Source organism: Ascidiella aspersa, chromosome 3, assembly GCF_963924565.1.
Source record: "Ascidiella aspersa chromosome 3, kaAscAspe10.2, whole genome shotgun sequence".
NCBI lineage: Eukaryota > Metazoa > Chordata > Ascidiacea > Phlebobranchia > Ascidiidae > Ascidiella > Ascidiella aspersa.
In genome coordinates, this window is record NC_139449.1 from 37,910,561 (window position 1) to 37,937,525 (window position 26,965).

Below are 26,965 nucleotides of genomic sequence, written 5' to 3' on the forward strand. Positions count from 1 at the left end.
TTGTTAAAAACAGGGAGACGGGTGTTATTTATATTGGACAAATAGCTGAACTTACTGGAACTACGTTGCCTTGTAAAACATAGTTACAGAAATTGAAAAAAAATAAGTTTTTCTTCGTAAAGCTACGATGTTTGCAAACCTATAGGTCAGCAGCTCGTTTACAGACGGTATAAACTTCTGTCGTAGTGAAAAGGCTGCAAAATCTTTTGTTGGGAGCTCCTACCAGCGGAAACCGACTCAGTATAGACCAGGGATGGGCAAATATATTCAATGGAAGAGCCATTTGCAGAAAATACAAGTACCAGAGAGCTTCAAAATTATTTCAATACAAAAACGGTAAATAATGCCAGCCGCAATAATAACAGAATTGTAATATACCAAAACGGTAATAATCAACACAATAATAACGGTAATAGCAAAATAACACACACAATTTTTATTAATATTAGTCTTCTGTTAACTAACTCTACTTACTCTTACGTCTAGCGTTACATCATAAACGAAATGCTGGGCAAAATAAAGAAAAGAGAAAGCGAGAAACGTTTATAAACCTTACTCTTGTAACTTTTAAAAAATTTTGGAATTTTGCGGCAGTTACAATTCATCAGTTTCACTTCAGACAACCAAGTTACATTTTAATGATTTTAATGAAGTCTTCTATAGTAGTTATGTGGTTTTCGGTAATGTGTCCCTCAAGGCGGTTTCGTATTTTACCTTCCCTACATAAATATATTACCATATAAAGCAGAGTCGGATTAAACAATGAACAAAAAGACTTTCGAAGACAATCCGAAATGCTTAAGTTAGGATTTTTTTGTCAAAATATTTTTTTAGCTTTATTAAAAAAGTTAAAGCGAATATGACGAACAAGATGCTTGAAATAAATCCACTGCTGCTACCAAGTATAGTATACTAAAAAGAAGCTCTTTCATTTATTTTTTAAACGTTTGTGCCACCTTGTTTTACTTTGTGTGGTGTTGCTGATTTCCTGATGAAAGAATCCTGTATCTAGGTAGTCAAACTTGTTGGACAAATAACTAAGTACCATAAGGACGTTTTTAGTAAGATACTTGAAATGCAATATTTCAAAGCACGGTGGTTGTTAACTTTTATTTGTAAGTAGCTGTGAGAGCTGCGCATTCCAAGTCAAATTATTTGTCTAAATGACTTTAGTCAAGTTAAGCTATTTAGAAAGAGTGACTTAAGTCATTACAACATTGGCTAATGGCGCCCCTCAAGCCCCTCCTGTTAAAATGCGATAAGGTGCCCTTTCGCGGCTAGCTGCAGACTTTTGTAAACGTCAGAATTCAGCGTTAAAACCACTCAAATACGCACGAGACGAAAACCGACGCTAACTTTAGCTCGAACTTTCAAGAAGGAATTTCAACGTTTTAGAAGCTTTGATACGATCAATTTACCACGTAATGCAAAAAAGAATTTTATCAGCAACCTTCTAGATTTCTAGTCTTGTGCCTTGTTTGTTTTAAAGACGTTTATGTCTAGATTTATAATGATTACATAAACAACCATAAGTCTATTTTCTAGATCTAGGTATTTACATTTCCAACTCGTTTAACCCAGTGGTTCTTGGTCGTGCTGCCCTTTCTAACGCCAATGGGTTCTAAAATATACTTCTTATCGTTGTAAGAACATCAAAGCGAATACAGAAGTAGGAAGGATTTGGTTAACGTTTCCATTTATGTCGAAAATAAATAAAGATTTATTCGAATAGTTCAAAATGCTTCCTACTTCTGTATGGACTTTGATATTCTTACAACGTCTTACTAAATCGTTAATTTTTTTTACTAAAACAATCTGCGCATTTTACTCAAACTCTAATGAATATCCTAACTAGGTTACCTTGAAACTGCAATATTGGAATGTACTTCTTATTTGCCATATAACCTGATATCACTCATGCGGCTGCTAAAGAACAGAATATGTTTAAACTTTTGTTCCTAAACTTTTAATTTTGTTTACCACGAAAAGGAACTTAGGCCTAATTGAATTTAAATTAAACTGTTTTAAAAGCTCATTATATTCGGCAATTGATTTATGATAAAACATTTCGCTTAATTTGTCGGGTCGATCCGATAATGTCGGACACTCCTTCTGATCACCACGGTAAAAGTTAAATCCTTTTTTTTCGACCAGTAAACATATTTCTGTTCTGGTAACGAGAATTCAATTGTCATATTTTGAACATTATTACACTGCTAAACTGCGATGTATCAACGCTATTTTTAGCCTTTAGTTCAGTAGCTAATAATCAGTTGTACAAGCTTAGGCTCTAACAGTTGCTTTTGTACGCTTTGTACTGACGACTGACAATTGTCTGCCTAAACACAATTTCCTGTCCCCGGCTTTAAATCATTATATTTACGCTCGAACGATTTAAATGAAAACAACCATTCACGCAAACAATCAGCAAACAATGAAACATGTTAGGAAAGCGATAGTGATGCAACAGTTAAAAATGCTAAATATTTTTGGAGCATAATTGTCTAGACTTAGAGCAGTGGTTCTTAACCTTTGGTAACTTGTTGAACCACTATGTTATTCTGCAAGCGTTCGTCGAACACCAAATTTTTGCTCACTATTCGTTTCTTTATCCTGGCAGCTAAAACTGGGCATATTCAAATTGTAAACTTGCATTTATATGGGTTGAACTGCTACATTATAGCTACAGACCACTGCTGTTCAACCTGTTTTCCTTTTTATAACTTCACCAACTTATTAATTAATCGCTATCCTATACAGACATGGAAAACTAAATTTATTTTAGCTTGGACACTTATATTTATTTTAGCCACAAGCACTTTACAAATTTAAATAGAATTCGAATTGTCGCATTTTGCTTTAATGTATTAAATTAGAAAACTAGAATTATTGTGGAAGTCTGTCGTATACCCGTCGAATACAATTGCATATTATAACAGAAAACAACTTACAAAAAATATATCACACGTACAAATGTGTCAACAACTGTGATCTGACCCTTATAAAGTCGGTTTTTGACCAATGATAACGATATTTGTATCATATATCGTCATATAGTAAACCAGGGTCCTTCGACTGATTAACTCAGGGGCGTGCAACTGTTTATCGCAACGGGCTGTAATGTATAGTTATGATGGTGCTGCGGGCTAGACAATCGAACAACATTTACATTTTTTCATGAAAAAAACGTGAAATATTAATATATATTCAAAACACTGCACCCATAAAGTAAGATCACGTTACTGAAATAACTGAATCATTACAGAACAAGGTAGTTTTGCTACAATACACACTATGACGCAATAATGGAGGTTCGGTCAGTGAGACGCAATACTAATTGAAAAATGCCAATGATTTTGTTACAAATAACTTCTTAAACATAGAAAAGTTTTAAAAAAGAATGAGCTGCTTACCGGAGTCTGTGCGGGCCACGTAAATAGGTACCGCGGGCCGCACGACGCACGCCAACCGAATCATGTTAATGAACCTAGTTAATAAAAGATACTCGCACAAGCGTGTACAACAAATATAATCTAGCCTTCTAAAGTCGCTTTTTGACTGAAGATAACGCCTTACGTATCTTAGTACAAAGAAAACTTTCGGAAATGCGTTTTTTTAGCTTGATCAGCCATGCGTGCAAGCCAAAACAAACAGCAGCATTTCAGTTGCTGCAAGGCGTAAAGTAACTAATCGCTATGATTGGAAAAATCTAAACAGCACCACAAAGATCCGAAACAACTTCATTCAAAATTGGAAAATGCTTAAAATAAGAAATTTATTAAAAATTACTTAAAATATTCCAACTTGCCCCAGATAACGAGTATCCCATAAAGGAATTTTTATACAATTATGTATTTTATTAACTTTGATTAAAAGTATATTGGTTTCTGCAGTTGTTGGCTTTTATTGACACTAAAATAAATTTGTGTAGTTGAAGTACGTATTCGTCATGATAAAAATGCTGTTATTACAACCTTCAAAAGTTTCAAACAATTTTTTTTTTGCTTTTGGCCTTTTTGCTCTCGCACGTCATCTTCTGACATTATTTTTTTTGGTGCAAAAATTTTTAATTATAAACTACCACCTTAAAGAAGTCTAGTGAATTTTTTCCGCAATGCGGTCAAAATTAAGGTTTTTCTATTTTAATTAAATTAAGTTTTAAAACATAATAGCTAGTTACGTTATGTTTTATAACAGGGGTCGGCAACCTTTTTGTAGTCGCGGGCCAAAACCAACCTCAGAAAGGTCTCTGCGGGCCGCACAAAATGTTAACTAAGAATTGTGTTATTAAAACGTTAAAACTACCGTGAATCAGGCGGACCTCGGATCTTTTTTGCGCCTAAAAAAGTGTTTAATTACATTTAAGGAGGCAGTAATAAAGTATTGGCGTGTAATAAAACTGTCCAGGCCTGACGGACGTCTTGCGGCGCCTGTTACGGGACTTCGGCATCGCAGTTGGTGTAAAACCTATTACAACGTTACGCCACTTGCTGTCTCATCCTAAAGACCCAATAGACGTCAACAACACGAAGGGCGTCATTTATACAATTCCATGCGGCGATTGCCCGATGGTGTACGTTGGAGAAACGGGAAGATCGTTCAATACACGCAGGAAAGAGCATATTCGCGATGTGAACAACAACGACGCCAAAAAGTCAGCCTTGGCGCAGCACGCTTGCAGTCGTCAACACGATATTAATTTCGATGGGGGCACTGTTCTTGCTAGAGAGAGCGACTACCGAAAACGGCTGTTTCGCGAATCCTGGCAGATACACCGAACGCCGGATACGATGAATATCAAAACGGACGTTTTGTTTCCAGCGCCGTACCGACAGGTGCTAAAAGATAACCTCTAAATTGCGCGTTTCTTATCGCTTTATATTTTGAACGTTGTTTTATCGCTGTGAATTTTGAACGCGTCTCGCACATTTTTATCTCCTTTTTTCTTATTGTGATTTTACTTTGTGTCTAGTTGGCTTTGTGTGTCAGTCCCTGATGAAGGCTTGCCGGATAGTAAGCCGAAACGTTGGTAGAAAGTAATATATATTGCCAGAGGAACCTGTTGTAAATATACTATGCCTGGTAGCAACAGCATATTTATGGTAATAATTAGGTTACCAATTTATCAGAGCCTTGTTTAGCAACAGGGTTTTAATTATAGATTCGATTAGAATCTAGGGCCAGCCTAAACGATTGGCTAACACCAATTAGTCTAAATAATGCCACCGTTTAAACGGCATTCACTCGCAGTAGTTTAAAAAGGCATAGAAGGAAGGGCTAAATGATGTAAGTCCGGCAATTTGACCATATTTGCCGATTTCATCGAGTCCCGAGTCCAGATCAAACTCTACAGCTCATATTTCGCCAATTTACGAAACTAAATTAAAGTGTATAATAAGCAATCCACTTATAGGGGTGTTATAGAACTTAGCCAGTCGCAATACATGGTTTAAAAATATTCCACCATATGCTGTTCCGTCTTAAAAATTAACAGTTTGTGGCCTTTCAAAAAGTTTCAAAATTCGGTAACTGCGCATGCGCACGTCGGTCTCAGGAACCTTGTAGTCTTACTGAGTCTGATTCCTATCTGAAGGTTAACAACATCAACCCAAAACTACTTAGTTTATCAGTCCAATTTATTAGCATTAGAAAGGGCGACTGTTCCAGGCTCCCCCAAGATTATACTGACAAGAGGCATAACACGAAAAGGCACGTGCGAGTTTACGTCACGGCGAATATTATAACTATTTAGACACGTCACTGCATCCTGATGAGTTTGAACAAATTGTTCCAACCAACGCCTATAGTACAGGTTTTATCGATAATAAGGATTTGCCAACATCACTGATGTGAATAATTAAAATCCAATATAACAGAAGATGATAATATCGGTGTCAAAATCTTACTATGAGGTAGTATCGGTACTCGTCTGATACTAAATTAATTTTAGCATTTTAGTTAGCGATCAGTGTATTATACTTTGAAAGTAAAAAGCACTAAATCAGTAATGAAAAAACTTTTGGACACAAAAGCAAATTATTTCTTGGTGAACCAGTTAGCATGGTTGATTGGTTGCCCTCGCGAGTTTTAATTTAAACATTTTTGCTTATTTGACTGTAGTTATGACGTCATTGGGTATCGGATCGTGAAAGATTTAGCTTAAAGTTGCGGTTATCACTACTTAAGAATAACATAAAAAAGATAAGAACAAATAAAATGATCAACCTACAATTAAGCACTGTCTACGTTAGGGGTGTGCAACCTGCGGCTCGCCTGAAATTTTTGTGCGGCCCGCTAGTCATTTTTACACCCTAGTAGTATTTTAAACCTTCAATATTAGCCTAATTAAAATGTACCAGTCAGCTTTTAGGGGCGCACTAATAGTATAATATAGGTAAAAATATACATATAACTCTAAAGGCCCGTTATAACTCTAAAGAGCAATACTTAATCTTGAAATTTAATAGGTTCTGCGGCCCATTACATTTTTCAAGTGTCAATGCGGCCCACTATAATACAATGTTGGACATCCCTGGTCTACGTCATAAACACTAACGAGTCGTAGGCCGCGTGTTTAACTTTAAATTTTAACTTAACATTTTACTGTAGTTATGACGTCATTCCGTACCGTAGAAAATTTTGCCTAAAATTTCCGATATGGGAAGAATGTATAATGCGTCGCACATCACTACTTTTTAATTAGGTGAAAAGATTGGAACGAAATAAACAGTCAAGCTTTGTTTACGTCACAAACACCAACGTGTATTAGACCCACGCTAAAACGCGATGTGTCAATCAAAATTGCAACCCATTTATGTAACCTCCGCAGATATTATTACTAAGTCCGCTAAAGTTCTGCGAAGTCATAAGTGATTATGACGTAATAAGGCGCATTGTCTGCGTCACACACAGTTTTTCCTGAGTTATATTTAGACAGCTGATTCTTTGACCAAAGATGAATTACTCAATTATGTAGAACGAGGAAACCCGCATTAGCGTTTGTACAACGACATACAAGGAAATATAACACAACAAAATGTGAAATAACTTTAATTACACAATTGTATTGCATTTACAACTGAACTTAGATCTATAATTCATACACTAATATCAATTTGACAATGCTAAATATATCCATATCACTATAGCAGTGAATTGTTTTCAGCTTTATATTTGAATGATTCATTTAAGCTTAGGACAATACAATTACATGTTGTAATGATTTCTATATACACCGACAAATATCAACCTTGTACAGTTATAAAAAACATGATAATAAAGGTCAAGACCTTATGCCAAAGCTGCATAACTAGTATGGGAATAAAACAGTGGCAAAATTAACATAATAACATTTTAAATTGCTTTATATTACATTATCCTTACTGGTTAAGTTAGAATTTTTATTTAGGCACAGCAAAAAAATCACAAAGTTTAAAAGTTTCACAAATAGATTTTACCACAAGTTTTGGACCGGTCTGAATAGATATGTATAAAGATATAAACATTAAAAGTAATATATAGTGAAATTATTCAACAAAAAACAAACAAGGATGCAAATGTAACATTATTAGATGGCAAAATGCAATACCTTTGCATAATGTCAGTGCTAAATAATATTCATAACTTTCTAAAAATAGATTCTTGACAACATTTTGGAATGATTAACATGGAATGAAGTAAGTGCACTTAAAATGTTTTTATATATTTGTATCAACTGCATATTACTAAAAATAAAAGGTAATGGTGATTACCAGAATTTATAGTAAAAGGCAGCAAGTTAATGAACCCTTGTTCATAATTAGACCACCTCCAATGAAAGGCTACATATAAAGAGATAAAAGATGTACTAGACAGGGTTTTTATTCATGAGGTTTCGAAGTACCGCTAGACTGCGTTGATGGAATGTAATAGTACCTAGTTGATTTCCTGTTATTTATAGTGAAAATGAACATGATTAAGTGTTTCAGAGAATGCCACTACATGTGTTTAAAACGAATGAAACAATTATGGTCTTTTAAAATATAATTTTATTTTGCTACATCAGTTAGTACTACAAATGAAATAGTAGTAGCAGTCTTTTAAAGTTTCGTGAAATCACCATAGACAAACCTCAAAAAACCTGTATATTACAATACTATCATTCCATAGTAAAAACCCAAAGAAGCAAGTGTTGACATAAACCTTTCAGCAAATTTGCTTTCACATCAAAAACAAGAGCAAACCGGAATAACTTAGGTCCGCTTTGACAATCAGTAAAAATCCTGTTTATAATTTCATTTCCACAATCCACAATTTATAAAGGGAATTGCTATATATACAAACTTGAACAGTCTCAATCAGAATCTCCCAAATACTCATCATTACAGCTTCCTAATGAACTCCTGCCCTTCGGTTTCAAGGCAGCGGCTGTAGCGGCATCTCCGGCCAAATCAAAGGGAAGCTTATTCTCATTGTTCTTAATGTTGTAGTTGGCGCCTCGTTCGAGTAGAATTCTCACGATGTCTGCATGACCTTTCCATGCGGCTGCATGCAGTGGAGTGTCTCCGAGCTTATTTCTGATGTTCAAGTCGATGAAACTGTTCTGTACCAACTCTTGAACGACCTCTGTGTGACCTCCGTGTGCCCCCCAGTACACAGCGGTGCTCCCGGATTTGTCGATCCCGTTAATGGCAACTTTGTTGTCTAAACACTCGTTCAAAAACGACATGTTTCCACGCTTTGCGGCTTCGTGAAGCGGAAAATCAATCGAGTCGGCGATATCTTCGGCTACGTAGTTGCTGGGAACCAATCCTGCCTTTCCTTTTACAGTTGCTCTCCACCAACCACTTTCTGATTGGTCAGAAATGTACAAACGATCGCCTTCTTCGAACGAGAGCTCGTCCTTTTGCTGGGCCGTGTAACTCCACATCGCTTTGTAAACCTTGACCACGCCAGGTTTTGGGGTAAGTTTGGGGGGAGGGGGTCTGGCAGACATCTTTTTATCAGACTTGATTTTTGAATGAAAATTATAAAGTTTGACTTATATGTAGATATCTGCAACAAAAATCATTGTACAGTTACAGCAGATGGGAAACTTTGAATAATAGTGCAAAGGAGGTGTTTGTGCAGCCCAAACTTGTGCGTCTGTTATCAAGGTATCGCTAAAATTGAGGGCTATAAAGCAGAACTTGTGCAACAATTTTCCAAGAAATGCTGGGCTATGACCGCTACTAAAAGACAGTCACATTTTCATATACACTCCATAAAAGTATAACATATCTATAAGAGATTCAAATTAAGAGACTGATGATGCCGTGATTGGCGAAATATATTTCTCTTTTATAAACTAGAACCTATAGTTACTGATTTGGACTGAGACAAGAAAAGTCTATACTGTTTTGCAACCATTCAAAGTCATTGTCGTCATTAACGTGCATTAGGACAAGGAGATATCTTCATTTTAACATTATATCAAGTTTGCACATAGCTATAAGAGTGGCACTTTGGTCGGTCCTGGTCTAGAATCCTACCACAACCCACATTAATTAGGTTAAGGTGCGGGGTTAGCGGTTGTGTTAGGGTGGGTCAAGTGTTATTATGAAATAATGAATATAATAATACTTGACCCACCCACGTCCAAATCCTAGCTCTCACCCTAACCCAAATATTGTGCGTTGATTTAATAATGTGGTAGGTTCTAGACCAGCGCCCTTTGGTCTAATTTAACAATGCTTTGACAAAGTAATTGATCATCCAAATATTTACTTAAACAACAATCTTATCCACTTGAGTGTAGGCTATTATACATTTGTCTTCTAACTATATATATTAGAACTGTGATCAAAAGAGATTATGCATATATTGAATACAAATAAGAACTTCTAAGAAACCAATTTCTGGTTTTCACATATTAGATATCCTTGTGTTTTAAAAATTTCCAGCTAAAAACACAAGTGGGTTAATCTTATAAATGGTATGCATTACATTTCCCTTTTAATGATTTTCATAATATACAACAAACAAACCATTTGGCCATTATTGGTTTATATTAATCAATTTCGCCATTCATACCTTTAAAATTGCCTTTTCGCAGTTTTAAAAGGATTTTCTAGTTTTTTATAATCACTGATAGAAACGCGAATAAAATCACGATAATTACCAAAGCTGCTTATCAAAAGAAAACCCATAGTTATTAAAATTACCGATATATTATATAACGTATTTGCTCGAAAATGCTGGAGAACATTACACGTCGGATATATCTTTAATGGCAAAAAAGGTAAATAAACTATGTTTTGCTTTTCAAATTGTAGCTTAACAACATCAGTGAAAAAATAAAAACTCCTTCCTTGTGAGAATTTACTGCATTTTTACGGATGGGTGGATTTGTAAATAGAAAGTTGGCGAAAAGGAAACTACACTAAATAACAAATTTTATATTAAATAATGCAAAATATGCCTGTTTTCACAAAATATGGAAGCGTATTTTAAATTTTTAATTAAATGGTATACAAAAATCAACTCAATGGCGTTTAAGATAAAAAACAAACAAAAATAAACCTCCAACGCATCGGATATAATAGTTGTTATAAAGGGGGTTACCTAAATTAGGACATTCATAAAAACAAACAATTATGCAAAGTTTTACGTTTTACTATTCCTTTTAATTAGGTTACATTTATGTATTTTATAACCACATATAAAGTTTTGTTGTTATTAAGCATATTTAATATGCGTTTAAGAAGATTCATAGTTATGTTTTTAACGAAGTGTAGTGGCGAGATGTGACGTGTTATATTTAATTAGTTCCAACTGTTTTTTTATGACTGTTTCGTCGCAATTTTTTTTTTGGCAAATGTAAAATCATATATTGCTAAAATAGAAAAGTCGATCTCTTTGTATAACCACTTCTTTCCCCAATCCGGTAACGTTATTTACTTTTCTATATCGCGTGTGTATTGCATCAAGCGTGGATGGGGAGAAAAAATAAAACTTGAAATCTGTTAAATTTAACCTAAAAATATTTCTAATTTGCATAGAAATTTCGATTTAGGGTGTTTTTATGTTTGCTTTTCAATGTCGTTCCACGGCGAATATGACTCCGAAGAAACGTTAGCACTGGTTCCAAAGAAAGACAAAGTAAAAAAACGGATAGACATTGTAAAAATTTTAAAAGTTGTATTTCCCTTTCTTACATGGGCGCCAAACTACACCCTTAACTGGCTGCAATGCGATATTATTGCTGGAATAACGGTTGGTATGACTGTTATTCCTCAAGGCCTTGCCTACTCACAGATTGCAAATTTACCAGTGCAATATGGACTGTATAGTGCCTTTATGGGCGGATTTATCTACAGTATATTTGGCACTAGTAAGGACGTAACATTGGGCCCAACAGCTATTATGTCACTTCTGGTCCGTACATATGGAGATGGCGACCCTGTCCAAGTGGTTATTCTTACATTACTGAGTGGTTGTATCCAGTTCGCAATGGGTGTTTTCCATCTTGGCTTTATAATGTGGTTTCTGTCGGTTCCAGTTATAAGTGGCTTTACTTCTGCAGCAGCTATCACCATTGGCTTTGGGCAGGTGAAGCATATATTGGGAGTAAAAACAAAATCAAGTGATTTTATCCCAGAGGTTATTGAGACTTTTCGCAATATACCTCAAACTAATATATGGGATGTTGTTCTCGGGTTAAGCTGCATAGTTTTGCTGCTTTTGCTGAGATTTTTAAGCAGGAGTACGCCTTCGAATCCAGATGATACCAAGTTGCTAAAGGTCTCACGAGCATTTTTATGGTATATTACAATTGGACGAAACGCTGTGATAGTAATTTGTGCTGCATTGGTGGCTTTGGCTTTGCATTCGCAGAAAATCACGACATGTAAAGTGCAAGATTGTCTAACCTTAACTGGGAACATAACCAAAGGACTTCCACCATTTAAAGCACCGGTGTTTACTAAAACTATTGGAAATGAAACTACAGGAGCAGGACAGTTTGTTGAAAATATTGGAATTGGTCTTGCTATCGTCCCGCTTATGGGCATCCTGGAAAGCATTGCAATTGGAAAAGCCTTTGCAAGGATAAATGGGTACAATCTCAGAATTAACCAGGAAATGATAGCAATTGGACTTGCAAACATTTGTAGCTCTTTTGTTTCTTCCTATTCAATCACTGGTAGCTTTTCCAGGACAGCCATAAATGCACAAAGTGGCGTTAAAACACCCGCAGCCGGTATTTTTACAGGAACTGTCGTAATTCTTGGCCTTGCTCTGTTAACCCCGTATTTCTATTATATTCCAAAGGCGGCGCTAGCAGCGGTAATTATAAGCGCGGTTGTGTTTATGGTTGATTACAAAACCGTGAAAAAACTGTGGTACACAAAGAAAATCGACTTGATACCTCTCATCGTTACATTTTTGGTTTGTTTCTGGGAAATACCTTACGGAATTCTAGCCGGGATATTTGTTTCTGTGATCATTCTTCTTTTTCCTGCTGCGGTTCCTGGTTTTAAAGTGGATTCGATCAGTGTTACAAAGGACGGTGAAAACAAGGAAATCTTGATGATTTTACTCAAAAGTGGACTGTCTTTTCCAACTGCCGAATACACTTGTAATTTTATAAAAGAAACCGTAGCTAAAGCTGATAACCCACTATCGGTCGTGCTCGATTTTCAACATGTTACCTTGATGGATTTCAGTGTTGCTCAGGCCCTCTGTGAAACTGCGATTGATTTAAGAAAAATTGATATTGACTTGTTTATAGTATCGGCGACTGAAAATGTAAGAGTTTGCTTAGTCAACACTTGTGACGAACCTGGTGTGTTAAATTTTGCTGCTGATTTGTCAGAAGCAATGCCTTCAGATTAAATGCGAGCCATTCAAAGGGTCTAATTTTTAAAGGCAGTGTCTCTATGTTTAACTGTGCCAAATTGCCACCTCAATAAAATGCACTTTATAAATAAGGTGTCTATAATATTTTGAATAGACCATAAATTACTTTTTTGATTTACAAAATGTAAAATGCTTTTTCACTTGTTTAAAATGCTTTTTAATTACATTTGATTTGAAGAAAAGTTCACACATCCTTCACTATTCCATACTTAGTTGTTAATATTTCTTTGTTTAGTGAGATTATTCTTTGTGTTTTACAATAGTATTAGTACAATTGTAAGGACTGTTATATCTGCAAGATCTTATAAATTTTAATTTATTCTTTGTTTTATCAATAAGTGAAGAAAACACTGTTTTGTTTGATTGTGTCAAGTGGATAAATTTTGTGCCTTTGGACACGAATTTAAATCCAAATTAAACTGTATTTGAAATAAAAAAACATATATATTTTTTAATTTAAAACCTAATTTATATTATAAAATGTAACTTTGTTTACCTGTGTTTTAAAAAACAAGTAGCAAGATTCTTCTAGTGAAAAATTTAAAGTAAAATATCTCATAGTTACCTCAAATTAAAGTTATAATACAAATCTATAATTGTTTGTTTTAGTACAAGCACTTTCATATTTATCTAACTTCAACACACATTGTAGTCAACCTCAAATTGCTTTGTAAATGACCTTCTATATTAAAAGTGGATTGTAGAAAGTGAACATTGTTAATTAACATTTTGTAAACACTTTTGATTTTCTTGTATTAGATTTATCGTAACAAATGTAACGTGCAATAAGTACAAACATTCTTCATTTTTGGGCACTGTGTATTTTTGTTTTATTATCCTTGATCTGTCTATATTTAATACTTATAGGTTGATTGCACTGAACAAAATAAAGTTAATATAATTGAGAAAACACTCAATTTTGGTGTATTTTTTGTGTTAATTGTAAGTTGTAAGAGTAAGACATCATAAGTACTTTTACTCTGATGTTTCCACAATATATGCAAAGCTTTCACGTCATATAAAAGACACACACATATGTGTTCAACAACTGCGAGGGCTTTTAGTGTACTGTCACATCATATATTGAGTTGTATGATTTTTTCGTTCAAAGGTTGTCATAACTTAATTAAAAATCAATAACCGCTAGACGGTGTTTGGAGTAATTATAGCGGCGGTGATTTCAACACAGCAAGCATAAATGTTCTCAGATAATCGACTAAAGTCATCTTTTATTAATTTAATGTATAAACTGTTGCTACCAGGCATATTATTAATCAATAAATAGCTCCTCTTGTAATTATTTATATTCCCAACTGTTTGGCGATCTATATTTTTTAGTACATGAATTGTTCGAAAGAGAAAGGAGACTTTTAATAGAACGCTGAAACGTTGTAAAAGAAATGTCAATATCAGAGGAACTGTTTTTGGACGTATTCTATTAGTTTTGAATGGATTTGCAGGAAATCCTTTACCGCTGTCATTACAACTGGAAGGAAATAATCCATCCAGAAAAATCCTAAAGTTTTCTGTGTAAAAAAACGGTCGTATGGTTAGGCGAATGTTTTCGTTAGTTGTCTGCTGCTGTGTTTAACAGATGTAGGCGGATATTCATCAATCCAACCATGGGAATTACATATAATTTATCAACCAATAATACATAGTTGAAAATATTCCACCATGATATTTAACCTTCCTGTCATCAGCTCTGGTAATAGACATGGTCATATTTGTAATTTTGAACTAAACAAAAGGTTTTGATTTCCTCACTGCCATGCGCAGTTCATATATCAGGCCCTACCTCTGCGCCGGCACCTGCTCCCAATGGAGACGAGTCGTCTGCGAAAATGATCTGAACTACTGAACTGGTTCAGACATTCCCGGCCTCCATTTTGACCAATGGAAATAGTAGCCACATTTATTCTACTATGAATCTTTTTACTTTACTTTCCGCTATAAATAATAAACAAATAAAAAATAAAAAAAACACACAGGGATTTACAAACAACCATCTCTACCTGCAGCAACTCTCCCTCTGCCTAGCGGTAATTTTATCTGCCCAACGATAATCCTGTGGTGTTCTATATATCGCCTTCTTCTTGTATCTGCCTTTATGCTCGGTATCTACTTCTCGCGCCAGAGACCACACCTAACTTTATCTGGTCTCCCTTGCTTCCCTTCAACTCTACCTTCTGTGAAATAAACGATACAAGATAACAGTACTTCGTAGTCGACTATATCTTACAAGTATGATATGCCCTACATAGTTATGATTTTGAACACATCTTGAAATTGTGTGTCAAGTGAAGAGCAGCATGTTTAACATTTACAATGAAGATTGGTGCGCTGCGGTAAAACTAATCAACGGTATTAGGCTACAAGTCGCTATAAAAAAACTTTATAAGGAGGAGGCGTGATGGTCTGGTGAAAAAAGAACATTTTTTACCGATACGGCGTACCTGCAAAAATGATTTTGCCGGAATTCCGGGCCGTTCCAGCTAATTTCACCACTAAGTACGAGACTGACAAAAAAAGAGTTTAGATTTTATTTTAAAAATAGCACTTTTATTTCAATAGAATAATTTACGCATATTTGCTAAATTTGCACTTATCTCAGGAAAAAATTGTTTTGTTTTGGTGAATTTTCACTCCCCAGCAAAAATAAATGAACCCGCCGCCTCTCTCTTTTCACCGGTCACATGACTGGGTGTTGTTTAGTGACATCATAATGACATTCACAGACGCGCAAGTCAGCTGACTTTGTTTTGATAAAAAAGAGGAAGCAAAATGTTTACAACAGTTGGTCACCGACGTAGAGGCTTTTTGTTTTGTTGTAAATCAATTAATCAGCTGTTAGTACCTTGTTTACATAGCACCGGGCAAGTTTGAGCTTTTAAACTAACACTTTTAGCAGGGATTAGCGAGAATTTAACAAAGTTTACCTTTAATTGAGTATCTTTGTCTTCGAATTGGAGGTTAAGACAGAAAAACATTACGCAATGCTTTGGCAATTTTAAAAGAATGTTCGTAATTCGACAGACATTGTTGGTGTTAATTTCTTTGTTCTCTTACTCAACCAGATTTATTTTGGACCGAAGAAAAGATTAATTTGCAATGTAATTGTAATTTGTACAGTGATTTACAATGTAAATGCAACTGTAAATTGCAAAAGCGCTTCTAAAATTTGTAACTTACATTTTATTGACAATTTTTTGTCAGATTAGCTTTTTTCCAAAAACTAATGTTCTAAACTGCTACATATTCAGCAAGCAATATTGTATGCTTAAAATAATAAAAGTAGCTTAACATAATACCTTTTCATAATTTTATTACATTTTTTAGCATTTGCATTTAAGTACCTGCCCAATAAAAGCAATCACTATGAAGTACCAATTCAAGTCGGACCACACTCTTGAACATCGCTGCAACGAATCAACAAAAATCATCACTAAGTACCCAAACCGTATCCCTGTCATCGTGGAAAAAGCTGAGGGCTCCACAATCCAGGATATAGACAAGCGTAAATACCTGGTGCCCGCCGATATTTCAGTGGCCCAGTTCATGTGGATCATAAGAAAACGGATCGACCTTCCCTCGGAAAAAGCAATTTTCTTGTTCGTCGATAAAATGGTGCCTAATTCCAGCTGCACAATGGGTGCTATATATGCCGACCATAAGGATGAAGACGGGTTTTTGTACATTGCTTACAGCGGCGAAAACACTTTCGGATGTGATGTTTAAATGCAAAAAAACACTTTTCTAAGAGAATTTCAGTGATTTTATTTACCTGCGTACACAGAACGATATCAAATCTTTAAAAAATGTGGTTTTATTTTGCAATTGTTTCTTTGTGTGCACTTGTCTTACTTTTCTGTTGGCTGCAATTTGGGTATTTTATTAAGAGGATAGAATTATTAAATTATCAACTTTTTTTATAATGAATATAAATGTTTTTTCGTCTGTTTCAAAAGCTTTATGTTTTAGTTAATAGTCACTGTCATTGCGTAACTGTAACATCTGTTTGTGTAAGTTATGAAACCACAACAAAAAAGCATCTAAAGTAATTATATACTTTATTCTATATGTGCTAGTTTTCTTACCACCGCGCTCATATTAAACTTGTGTGTTACTTGCATTTTTTGTGCTATCTTGTCATTTTAATGTTGCTGTTTTGTGTGGAGTCGTTGGTCAGATATAGCACCTCAAAAACAATTAGCAGTTCATTTTGTCAATTTAACAAAAAATCAGAAAAAGGTCATAAGATGGTTTAAAAAGAGGGTAACTGTGCTGTTTAATAGCTTTGCTAAACCTCAGTAATAAAAAAATCCACTTTCTATTGTTTCAAATGAAATAGTGCGGATAGTAATTGCTCTAGTTAGCTTCTGTATTAATTGCTCACATAAATCCTAGAGGTTTAAATTTAGATATAAATAAGCCCACGATATTCTGCACTGTTTTATTTAACAACGGTAAATATATGGCATTATCTCGGTTTATTAGACTTTAATCTAGAGAGCTTGCTAATTAAATTGAGGTGGCACAAACCATGTAAACATCTGCAGAGCTATTGTTTTGCATAATTAAAAACAATAATTAAGTCCATGGGTCTTCTTATCCATTTGGAAGTAAAATTGATTTGATTTTGTTTTAGAACACCATTTAATAATTTTAATACTTAACCAAATCACTGAGTTATACGCTTAAATTAAAACCAATATGATCAATGCAAAAGCTTAAATATTTTAAATCTCTAATGGAAACAAGTAAGTTACTTATGTACTAGGTTTTATGGAACTTAATTGGGGCTTTGAATGGTTTCAGAATATGATTTTTAAGAGGTTATTTTGCTGCTAAGCTTTAGCAAAAGTGAAACCTACTGGCAGTATTGATTTTTTGTTAGGCATAATAGCCACCAAGAACTAGGAGAAATACAATGTGCTTTTCATGCCTTTTAATTTGTTGTAACTTTTATGGGGTGTTGTTGTCAATCATTGCATTTTGTCCTGTTTTAGAATGGTACTAAGGTAGGAAAAACCATGCATTGGGTTGCACTGCTAATGGGCTTATTGGCTTGTTGTGGTACAACTCTTAGTCAAACAAACAGCACTGGCAATAAAACCTTGCAGCAATTGACCAAGAATTGTACAAATAATGACGACAGACTGAACTTAAATTGCATCAACAACGAACTAGAGAACCAACAATCTTCACTTGCCCAGCTATTTGCTGTTACGGCTTTATCTGGAGCTTGGCTAATTTATCTCACTTTCTTCAATTCAAGACTCGTCGGATTAATCGTGACTAAAATTATAAACCAGTTCTCAAAAGGTACGTAATAAATTAATCTTTGTAAATTGCCGTATTTGTCTAATTCTAAATAGGATAATCAGCCGGCACTATATAAAGACAAATTTGTAATACATTAAGTTGTGTTAATATTTTTATAGCCTGTTTCTGCCTAGCAGGAATGGTGCAGTTTAATGAATCAGGCAAACTCATGTAGGAATCACAATATCTTGATGTGCTTGATAAATCTAAATTGGCCCAAAAAATATTTGGACTTACTAAAATCATAATAAATTGCAAAACAAATGGTGGTTCCAAAAAATTGTAATTTAGCCATTATTAGCACAATGTGTTATCGTTAAATAGAGTTTGTAAACTGTGATTATGTAAATGTTACTTTGCAGATGCATACATCAGTATTGGATCCCTTTCTGTATCATTTCTTTCTGGAAAGCTGATGTTTAGAGAAGTGATTTATGTTGACATCGATTACTCAATAAGAGCGCAAGATGGATATGTTATATTTCGCTGGTGGAGACCGTATAACTTCACAAAATGGATCAAGCAAAAAGGTTGGTTTGTCTGTATTTTCATGTTTATGTTAAAGTGTGTAATACCGCTGCTACCAACTGCTAAATGTGTATCGTACAGCCCAACGTTCCCAAACTTCTGTGACCCTCTTTAGTTTAAAAAAAAATTTTATACCATTTAGACCAGGGATATCCAACCTGCGGCCTGCTGAAATTTTTGTGCGGCCCGCTAGTCATTTTCACTCCCAAGTTGTATTTTAAACGTTCAATATTAGCCTAATTAAAATGTACCAGTCAGCTTTTAGGGGCGCACTAATAGTATAATACGGCTAAAAATATATATATATAACTCTAAAGGCCAATCTTAATCTTGAAACTTAATAGGTTCTGCGGCCCATTAAATTATTTCAAGTGTCAATGCGGCCCACTATAATAAAATGTTGGACATCCCTAATTTAGACAGTTTAAAATAAACATTTCTTACTGTCTGCTTTAAAGAGATTTATCAAAGTAAATTGCAACTCACTTGAGGATTGTGTTGGGCTTTAGTTTTAACATAAAGTCAGACATAGTACAGAATGTATGGATGTAAATCTATGAGTGAACTGTCCAATACATGACCCCTAAAAGTTGTTGCGTGACACCTGCAGTGTCGCGACCCACAGTTTTGGGAGCCCTAATATTTAATTTATTATGTTGAAATGTTTCCATTTAGCCACACGATTAAAGTTGCAACATAAACCCTACCGAGGCCATATGTCTGTATTGCTAATTATCTTTACAAGTTATATAGAAAGTATATAGAAAGTAATTGAACATTGTACTGCAAGCCTAATGTGGCACATTGACTGTACAGTGTGATTCATCTGGTCCACATGGTGATGTTCATGGAAAACCCAATTGTTTGTAATGCTTAAAACCAAATGACTTTTCGTTCCAATTATTATTACTGGTGACACTTACCTCTATATATTGCCTAAGCATAGGCAACAGTTTTGCCACTATGCAGTGAGACATGTGAATGTTGTTTAAATCAATTATGGAAGTCTTGTATAAGTTACTGTAGCTCATTAACCATTTTGCTGTTAAAAGCATACCTGAATAATTTGACTAGTTATCAAACAATGTTACTTATGCCGTAGTTCTCAATGAATGTCATTTTTGTGCTTTATTGACCTTTTCCACATATTTACCTGTGCTCAAATTACACATTGAAAGTAAAAATATAGTGATGATTACAAACTTTCCTAATTTAAAACAGCATTCTTACGCTTATAAAAGGAACGAATTAACCCAAGAAAATGCCTGTGTTTTCCATAGTTTTTAGACACTTAAGAAATGACAATTAGAAGTAGGGAACTAAAATAAAATTATGTTCCAACATTATACAACTTCTAACATTTTAATATTCTTATTAGATTTGGATCAAGGCCACACCAGACTGAGCGTTTATATTTCACATTTGGAGTACCATTTATACAACCGCAGCTCAGAATACGATCGTCTGAACGATCTGTTTGGAGTCAACCCTCCAGATAAAGCTAAAGGTATGATTGTAATTAACATATTTTGCCTGATTGTCTCAAGTGATGAGATTGTTTTGAACTGAAGTACCCTGCGTGAAACCTAAGGGCATAGTATGATTGCAGCTGTGAATAATTCATAGCCGCATCTTTTTAATTAATACTTAATTGCCTGTATTGCATGTAGCTGCAGCACAAAGACAATATGAGATATATAGGCATACTTTTGTGTTATATATGCCTGGACTTCAATATCTGCTTGCTTTAAATGCAGCTTTTCAATTGCATTAACATTACATATTGTTCACATTAGGTACTGTGCCTAGCATTGCATGTTGTACTCCTAAAACATATATTTATGACTTGTTTTACATCAGAATTACATAATAATAACACAGTATAGTTTCACAGTAAAAGTGTTGAAAGTACTTCTTTTGATATATATATAAGAAGCTTTTTTCTTGCTTTTTGTCTCTCATAAAACTGATTTTTATGTCAATAAATTTGTAACTGTCAGTAAAATTTAAATTCAAATGACTGGTATAATCTGCCAATGTCACTCAAACAATATATGACACCAAAAAAGAGTTGGGAATGTGCCTCTTACTGAAAATTTACTGTGTTAATACTTATATGTCAAATACATGTAAAATTATATGTTGAACAATCTGCAATTATATGTTTTGTATATTGCACATAAAATAAATTAAAATTGCATAATAATAGTGTCATATTTTTGTCACATAACTTAATTGTTTTGCCACACCTGACTATAAGTTAAACTTCTCTTGAGGTAATGTAAAACTCAGGCAAAATGAGTTATTTAACTGAAATTCATAATTTAAATACCAATAAAAACTACAATTTATACTGATGTAGATACTGATGTAGTATGCATGTAAAATTGTAGCACTCGTCAACAGGAAGTTTCTTATGACCCCTAAGACATGACCTCCTGAAGAGTCATGACCCCAGATTAAAAAACTATGCTGAAAAAAACTAAATTTAAATGTTTGATTTGCTTTTTTTTTCAATATAGAAGCAGAAACTGAGTCGAAACCTCCGACTCCGAACAAACCAGCTCCGTGGAGATCTCTCTTCCCTGTTATAAAGTTCACTATCGCGTCAGGACGACTAATATTCGGAAATCGTCTGCTGCCAAACACACTGAGTGAGCATTTCTGGCCTTGTAAGGTGGAAAGTGTGTGTTGCCTTTTGCGTAAACAATTTAACAAACGCAACATAATTATACCCTTGAGGCATTGTATGATGTATCAATTGTAAAATAAACCTTGGAAATAGGTGAGAATTAATGTTGTAACCTAATGGTATTAAAAGGTTCAATGTTTCAATGATATCATGGATGAGCCAAATTCTAAAATGTAACTAAACACTTTACTTCTTTCCTAATTGGTGACATTTCAAAAAACATGGTTTGGATCATATACTGTAATACATAATTATATATAGAGTTTGTCAGTCAATCAATACCCATTTTTTTATTGTATTATGTATAACCTAAAATGCTCCTCTCAAATAACCTTTCATGTTCTCTAAGCTCTTTTATATATTCTAAGTTTTGTTTCTATTTGATTATTTTTAGTTGCGTCATTTGAAGACGGTGACATACAGTACAAAACCACTGAAGCGAGCAATTCTTTCGACCTTTTCATGCACGTCGTCGAGGGTAACTTTGGGGAGTTCCGTGTGACCCTTACCCCTAGCAACGACTATGACCCCTCCGTGACCCCTGCAATGTTGAGAATCACAAAAGTTCACAATGAGCCACCTCCGAGGAAAATGGGGTCGGGTTACGTAATCGCTCAAGCAAAGGAAGTCAACTTGGTCTACCAATGGGATGAACCGGGTAAAAAAGTTGTTTTTTATAAAATATCTGTTAGTTAATACCAATTTTGTTGCATTATTTGAACAAAAAATTCTAAATTTTTAAACTTTTTGGGTTTGGCTTTATTGCAAAAAAATGGGTAACTTTGCTTTACAAAATACACTTTTAATGTTTTTCACCTTATTTTTTTTTAACAAAAGAGCATTTTCTGAACAAAAGAGGAAGAATGGCGACTAATGTATCATGTTAAAATACTGGTTCACAAATTTATAGCTTTTGCTACATGTTAATTCATTCATATTGTTTTAAATATATTACATATGTGAAGAAATAATTAAAAAAACCTTTTGCATGAAAAACAGAATAAGGCAGCTCTTTAAAGCTACCATTCGAAGTCATTGTGTTCATTTAGGAGTAAGGGCAAGGAGATATCTTCATATTTTACACATTCAGTTTGCCATGTAACATACTTCTTAAGTCTTTTATACCCACAGCACAACCTTCAATCAATATTCCGCGCAACATTGTGCTCATTCACAGGTTTAGTTCCTTCAAGTTCGGAAGAAACCCCGTTTCGCGACCTCACCAGCATGGACTTCCCGTTATGGAAGATGCACGTTAGTTGTGGGAAGAGAACAAGTCTTAATTATGGACCATGGGCAGACAGGTAAAAAACATCTCGATTTTTTATGCTTTTTAACTTTTATATAAAAGGCTGATTGTCGTTTAAAGAAACTTGTTTTAGCTAAACAACAATTAGAAAATATTAAAAATCAAGATTTACTTTTTTGGATTTTTTTATTTGAAGTAGTAAAAATGAAAAAAAAGGCATTTTAAAAGTATTTATGAAGTGTGGAAGTAAGGTTTTAATTTGTTATATATGACACAGGATTTTTTTTTAAAACATAAAAGCATTGGCCGCTAATTTATAAGAAAAAGCTAACAAAGCAAAACATAATATAAATATCTATATATATACATATATAAATATTCTGCGAATGTTACATTACTTTGCCAAAAGTTACAACACACACATAACAGCAATCCTCATTCTTTCAGGCAACGCGAGTTACTCTGGAAGTTCTTTTTTCCGCCCGATTTTCAAAAACTGAAGGTGAACGAAGCGCAGCAGGTCGGAGACATCCGGGTCAACAAAGCATTCTTCTTCTCTCTAAACTTCCTTCGAGATGCTGACGTCGGTTTGTTTTTCACCAAACAAGACAAAGTGTCGGCACTACAGATAAACGCCTCAAAGGTGGGACGTCTGTTATTATGAATTTTAAGGCAATTTTAATTTATTAGTGTCCAATAATCTCATTTTGTTCAAAAATGTAGAGTTTTGTTTTCTATGTTGTAAATAAAGGAAAGCTTCGACTAGAAATTCAGAATGATAACAATTACCTCCCACCGTTTATAAGTGATGCTTTGATGTACTTCTCACATTAAGTGATGGTGATACAAATTCGTATCGAAACGTCCTAATCAAATTACTCGACCTTTTTGGCTTTGCAATTTATTATCAAGCTACATTACAGATCCGTGCATGATGTACCCACATAAATATAGGACATTTTGAATTTACAACGTTCTTATTTCACCAGGGTTCATTTCTTGAGGTTGATCTTCCTATGCTCGTCAATTCTGATGGGTATTCGACTAAAGTAACTGGTACGTCGGCCGTTTTCCCGTGTTCAATTAGCCCATTATTGAAAATCCCAACTACATTATTGAATTAAACGCACTTTGCATTAGTTTTCCGACCCCCCCTCATTTTGTTAAACACTCCTTTTTTATTTTTATAATGTTGCAGATGTTTTTTCGTAGTAGTATCCCTTGTTATTTTTAATAACTTCAATTTTTATGATCACTTTACAAGACTTTCGTGCTTTCTGTTTTGTTTTGTATTACTGTTACATAAAACCACAGTTAAAACAAATTAACGACTTACTGAGGCGTCTGATATTTTATGACGTTTTTATGCTTTGATTTCACAGGTCAGTTCCTTAACATGACTTGTACCAGCACACTTTCGTACGAGCATTTTGTGAAGGCGGAGATTCTTAGTTTCACGTTAAAGTCTCACTACCCTCTCCACTGGAATGCTGTGCAGACGTGGGACTGTGATCTTACTTCAACCAAGGTGAGTAAAAAATATTATAGAAAATGCACTGGGAGTCCCTAATTAACTAACTGTGTGTTTTTCAACCTATTGATCGCTGTGTAATTCGACTGTGTCTCCGACTGCTGTCATTTACATGGTTAGATTTATTTGGATCGGCCCAGCGAATTTTTCTGTGATCTTACTTCAACTAAGGTGAGAAAAGTTCTTCAAAAACAAAAAAACATAACCGTTACAATTAGCAACAAGATATATATATATAATTATATATATTAAGATCTGTTTATTGTGTCTGACCTGAATTGCTGCGAGTATTTTATTGTTACTGATCAGGAATTAAGGTCGACATTTATCTTGCAAGGGTCAAGGTGATTTCCATTATTTCACATTTCCACAACCGTTACAATTAGGTGAAGCTTTTGATTACTAAATGACAAGATGGTTCATGACTGTTTTATCTTTTTCTTAGAGATACGCATACCTGCTTGTTATTAACACTTTTAACTGTAATAATCAGCTTTTGAGTCAAATTTATACGGCTGCTAACTAAAGGTCCTTCAATTGTAAAATTGTTTTTTCGGCAAAATTTTAATAAAGTGCCAACAATTTTCTAAACTTTATTGTTTGCCTGGCATATATTTTTTTCGCCTGTAGTTGCATTAATATTGCCCTGAATAAGATTGCCCGGATAGGTGGTCGAAACGTTGGTACTTAAAAAAAAAATTTGCCGTAAGAACAATTGTACAATTGAACCAATGCCTGGCAGCAACGGTATTTATTTAAGGATCATTCATTAATAATTTTAATGATTTTCCAGGCGACTTGCACCTTTATCTTCCAACACAAGGACTTTATCTCTGATCTTATGGACGATTGGTCGAATAAAGTTTCTCCCGATCTTATGAGCTTCGTTCCTTACACAATGACATTCAACATCAACCTCTATGAGCTGGAACTTGTTCTTCCCACAAACGCGTACAACTGGATTGATTGCTCGGCAAGATCAAACGAAAATGGTTAGTTTTGCATAATTCACCCTCCGTTAGTTTTGCATAATTCACCCTCCCCTAGAAAATAATTTTTTTACAGTTTTTCCATTTAATTGGCCCAAAAACATAATATAATTGTGTGCTTGAATTCTAACCAACGTTTCACTTTCCTATTTGCTGCCAAAAATTAACCTAGCATTAAAAACAACGCTGCATTACTTTTAAGTTTGATGAAACACATAATTATTTTGTACTTTTTCCAGGTAACATTGTATATAGTCAACTTGCTGGCAAATCCTAATCATCATTTTTTATGTTTTTCGTACCAAGTAAATTAACGTAATTGCTTTTATTCATTTTAAGATTTGGTTTATTACATCTTGGCCTTTACCTCAATGACAACAATATCAATAAGTAACATTATGTGCTTAACGTGATTTTTCACTAATCATGTAAAACCCCCCTACCCTCTTTCTCCCCAGCAAACGATCGCCCCCTCACTAGTCACGTAGTATTCGTGGGGTTGTACGAGAAACACCTCAGCATTCACCTTCGCCCTATACAATAACCCTCTTCTTTAACAGTTTTGTTCACGTTATAACAAAAACTGACATTAATTTTTTTGAAAGTGGGCATAGAATCTAACCTAGCATTTTTTTCCACCCAGCATTCGTGGGGCTGTACGGCAAGCACCTCAGTATCACTTTCACCCTCCCATTCACCGACTTCCTACCCCCCACCTGGTGCATCCCCTTCCGGTTCCAGCTCACCCAGGGGGAGCTTTGTGTGTTCCTTCCCGAGTCCAACCCGGCCCGGAACGTCCTGCTCAGCCTCAAGTCAAACCTCAACAAATGGAACCAAGGTGGGAAGGGTTTGTTTTAGTTAATATTTTGTGCTAAGTGCATTTTGTTTTTATATAGCTTGATAGTGAACCTCAAAAATGTAGAGTAAGTCGGCATTTTCTTGATACAGATATTTTGCTACACACTTGTATGAGTATCAGTTATGTAGACTCTATTGAAACCTCACTTATAATTTGTGTATTACAACAGCATTTTGCTTGTTATTGTTGTAATATTTTGTGCTGCTTACTCAGGGACGCCGAAGAGGGGGGGCGCGGGGGGGCAAGCGCCCCTCCTGCCCATTGCTAAGTGGGGCAAAAGTGCCCTTTTCATGAAAAATTATATATTGCTTTCACAACGTTAAATATTATGCGACGGAAATCATAAAGCACCATTTTAGCCATGAACAATTTTAAGCCAATCTAGAGGGCGTGGCCGCAAAAAATTTTCCGGGGGACCCCGGACGCCCCAAAATTTCGGCTTGCTACGCTCGCCTGCGGTCTGTGTTGCCCTTACCAAAAAAATCGCCCCCCTAGCCCTCAAATCGCTCCGGCATCCCTGTGCTTACTTATTTGTTTTTAAGTAGTTTAATAATGAATGTCAGAGCGAAAAAGGTCGAGTACATCGACACCCTTTTGATTAAGACGTTTCGACACATACTTGTATAAACCTCAGTTAGAGCGACTGATCTATGGGTTAAATAGATGTCAAACCGCTTGGAAATTAATGTCAAAGCCGAATAGGTAAAAAAAAAAAAAAAAAAATCGACATAATCTTGATAAACACGTTTCGACACGTACTTTATTAGATTGTTTTATAGTATTTTTGTTCTTTATATATCTGTTCCGAAATTAACACAAAGTTCAAGATATGCCTTCTTAGAGCTTAGATGGAAATTTTGGAATTTCTTATCAAGCTACCTAATTCTAAAATACTAAGCCACATGCAATCGGACCT

General features: G+C 34.8%; 4 protein-coding genes across 4 annotated transcripts in view; 3 read left to right on the forward strand and 1 right to left on the reverse strand.

The window, feature by feature from the left end:
• Positions 1-7,036: 7,036 nt before the first annotated feature.
• LOC146162855 (osteoclast-stimulating factor 1-like) lies at positions 7,037-9,028 on the reverse strand. Its single transcript, XM_083383792.1, has one exon. The coding sequence runs from the start codon at positions 8,972-8,974 to the stop codon at positions 8,333-8,335; it is 642 nt and encodes a 213-aa protein (XP_083239918.1). The 5' UTR covers positions 8,975-9,028; the 3' UTR covers positions 7,037-8,332.
• A 1,994-nt stretch (positions 9,029-11,022) lies between these two features.
• Positions 11,023-13,783, forward strand: LOC146162856 (sodium-independent sulfate anion transporter-like). Its single transcript, XM_083384416.1, has one exon. The coding sequence runs from the start codon at positions 11,056-11,058 to the stop codon at positions 12,850-12,852; it is 1,797 nt and encodes a 598-aa protein (XP_083240542.1). The 5' UTR covers positions 11,023-11,055; the 3' UTR covers positions 12,853-13,783.
• A 1,931-nt stretch (positions 13,784-15,714) lies between these two features.
• Positions 15,715-17,008, forward strand: LOC146162857 (gamma-aminobutyric acid receptor-associated protein-like 2). Its single transcript, XM_083385851.1, has one exon. It carries the CDS (start codon positions 16,255-16,257, stop codon positions 16,612-16,614), a length of 360 nt encoding a protein of 119 aa, XP_083241977.1. The 5' UTR covers positions 15,715-16,254; the 3' UTR covers positions 16,615-17,008.
• Positions 17,009-17,889: 881 nt separating this feature from the next.
• The window catches only part of LOC146162858 (bridge-like lipid transfer protein family member 1), a 77,988-nt gene continuing 68,912 nt past the window's right edge, over positions 17,890-26,965 (forward strand). Inside the window, 11 exon segments of the mRNA XM_083385319.1 lie at positions 17,890-18,201; positions 18,564-18,731; positions 20,108-20,236; positions 21,252-21,383; positions 21,816-22,079; positions 22,599-22,725; positions 23,118-23,313; positions 23,660-23,726; positions 24,053-24,198; positions 24,995-25,193; positions 25,834-26,028. Of these exon segments, the coding sequence (XP_083241445.1) occupies positions 17,910-18,201; positions 18,564-18,731; positions 20,108-20,236; positions 21,252-21,383; positions 21,816-22,079; positions 22,599-22,725; positions 23,118-23,313; positions 23,660-23,726; positions 24,053-24,198; positions 24,995-25,193; positions 25,834-26,028 (1,915 nt within the window). The 5' untranslated portion in view covers positions 17,890-17,909.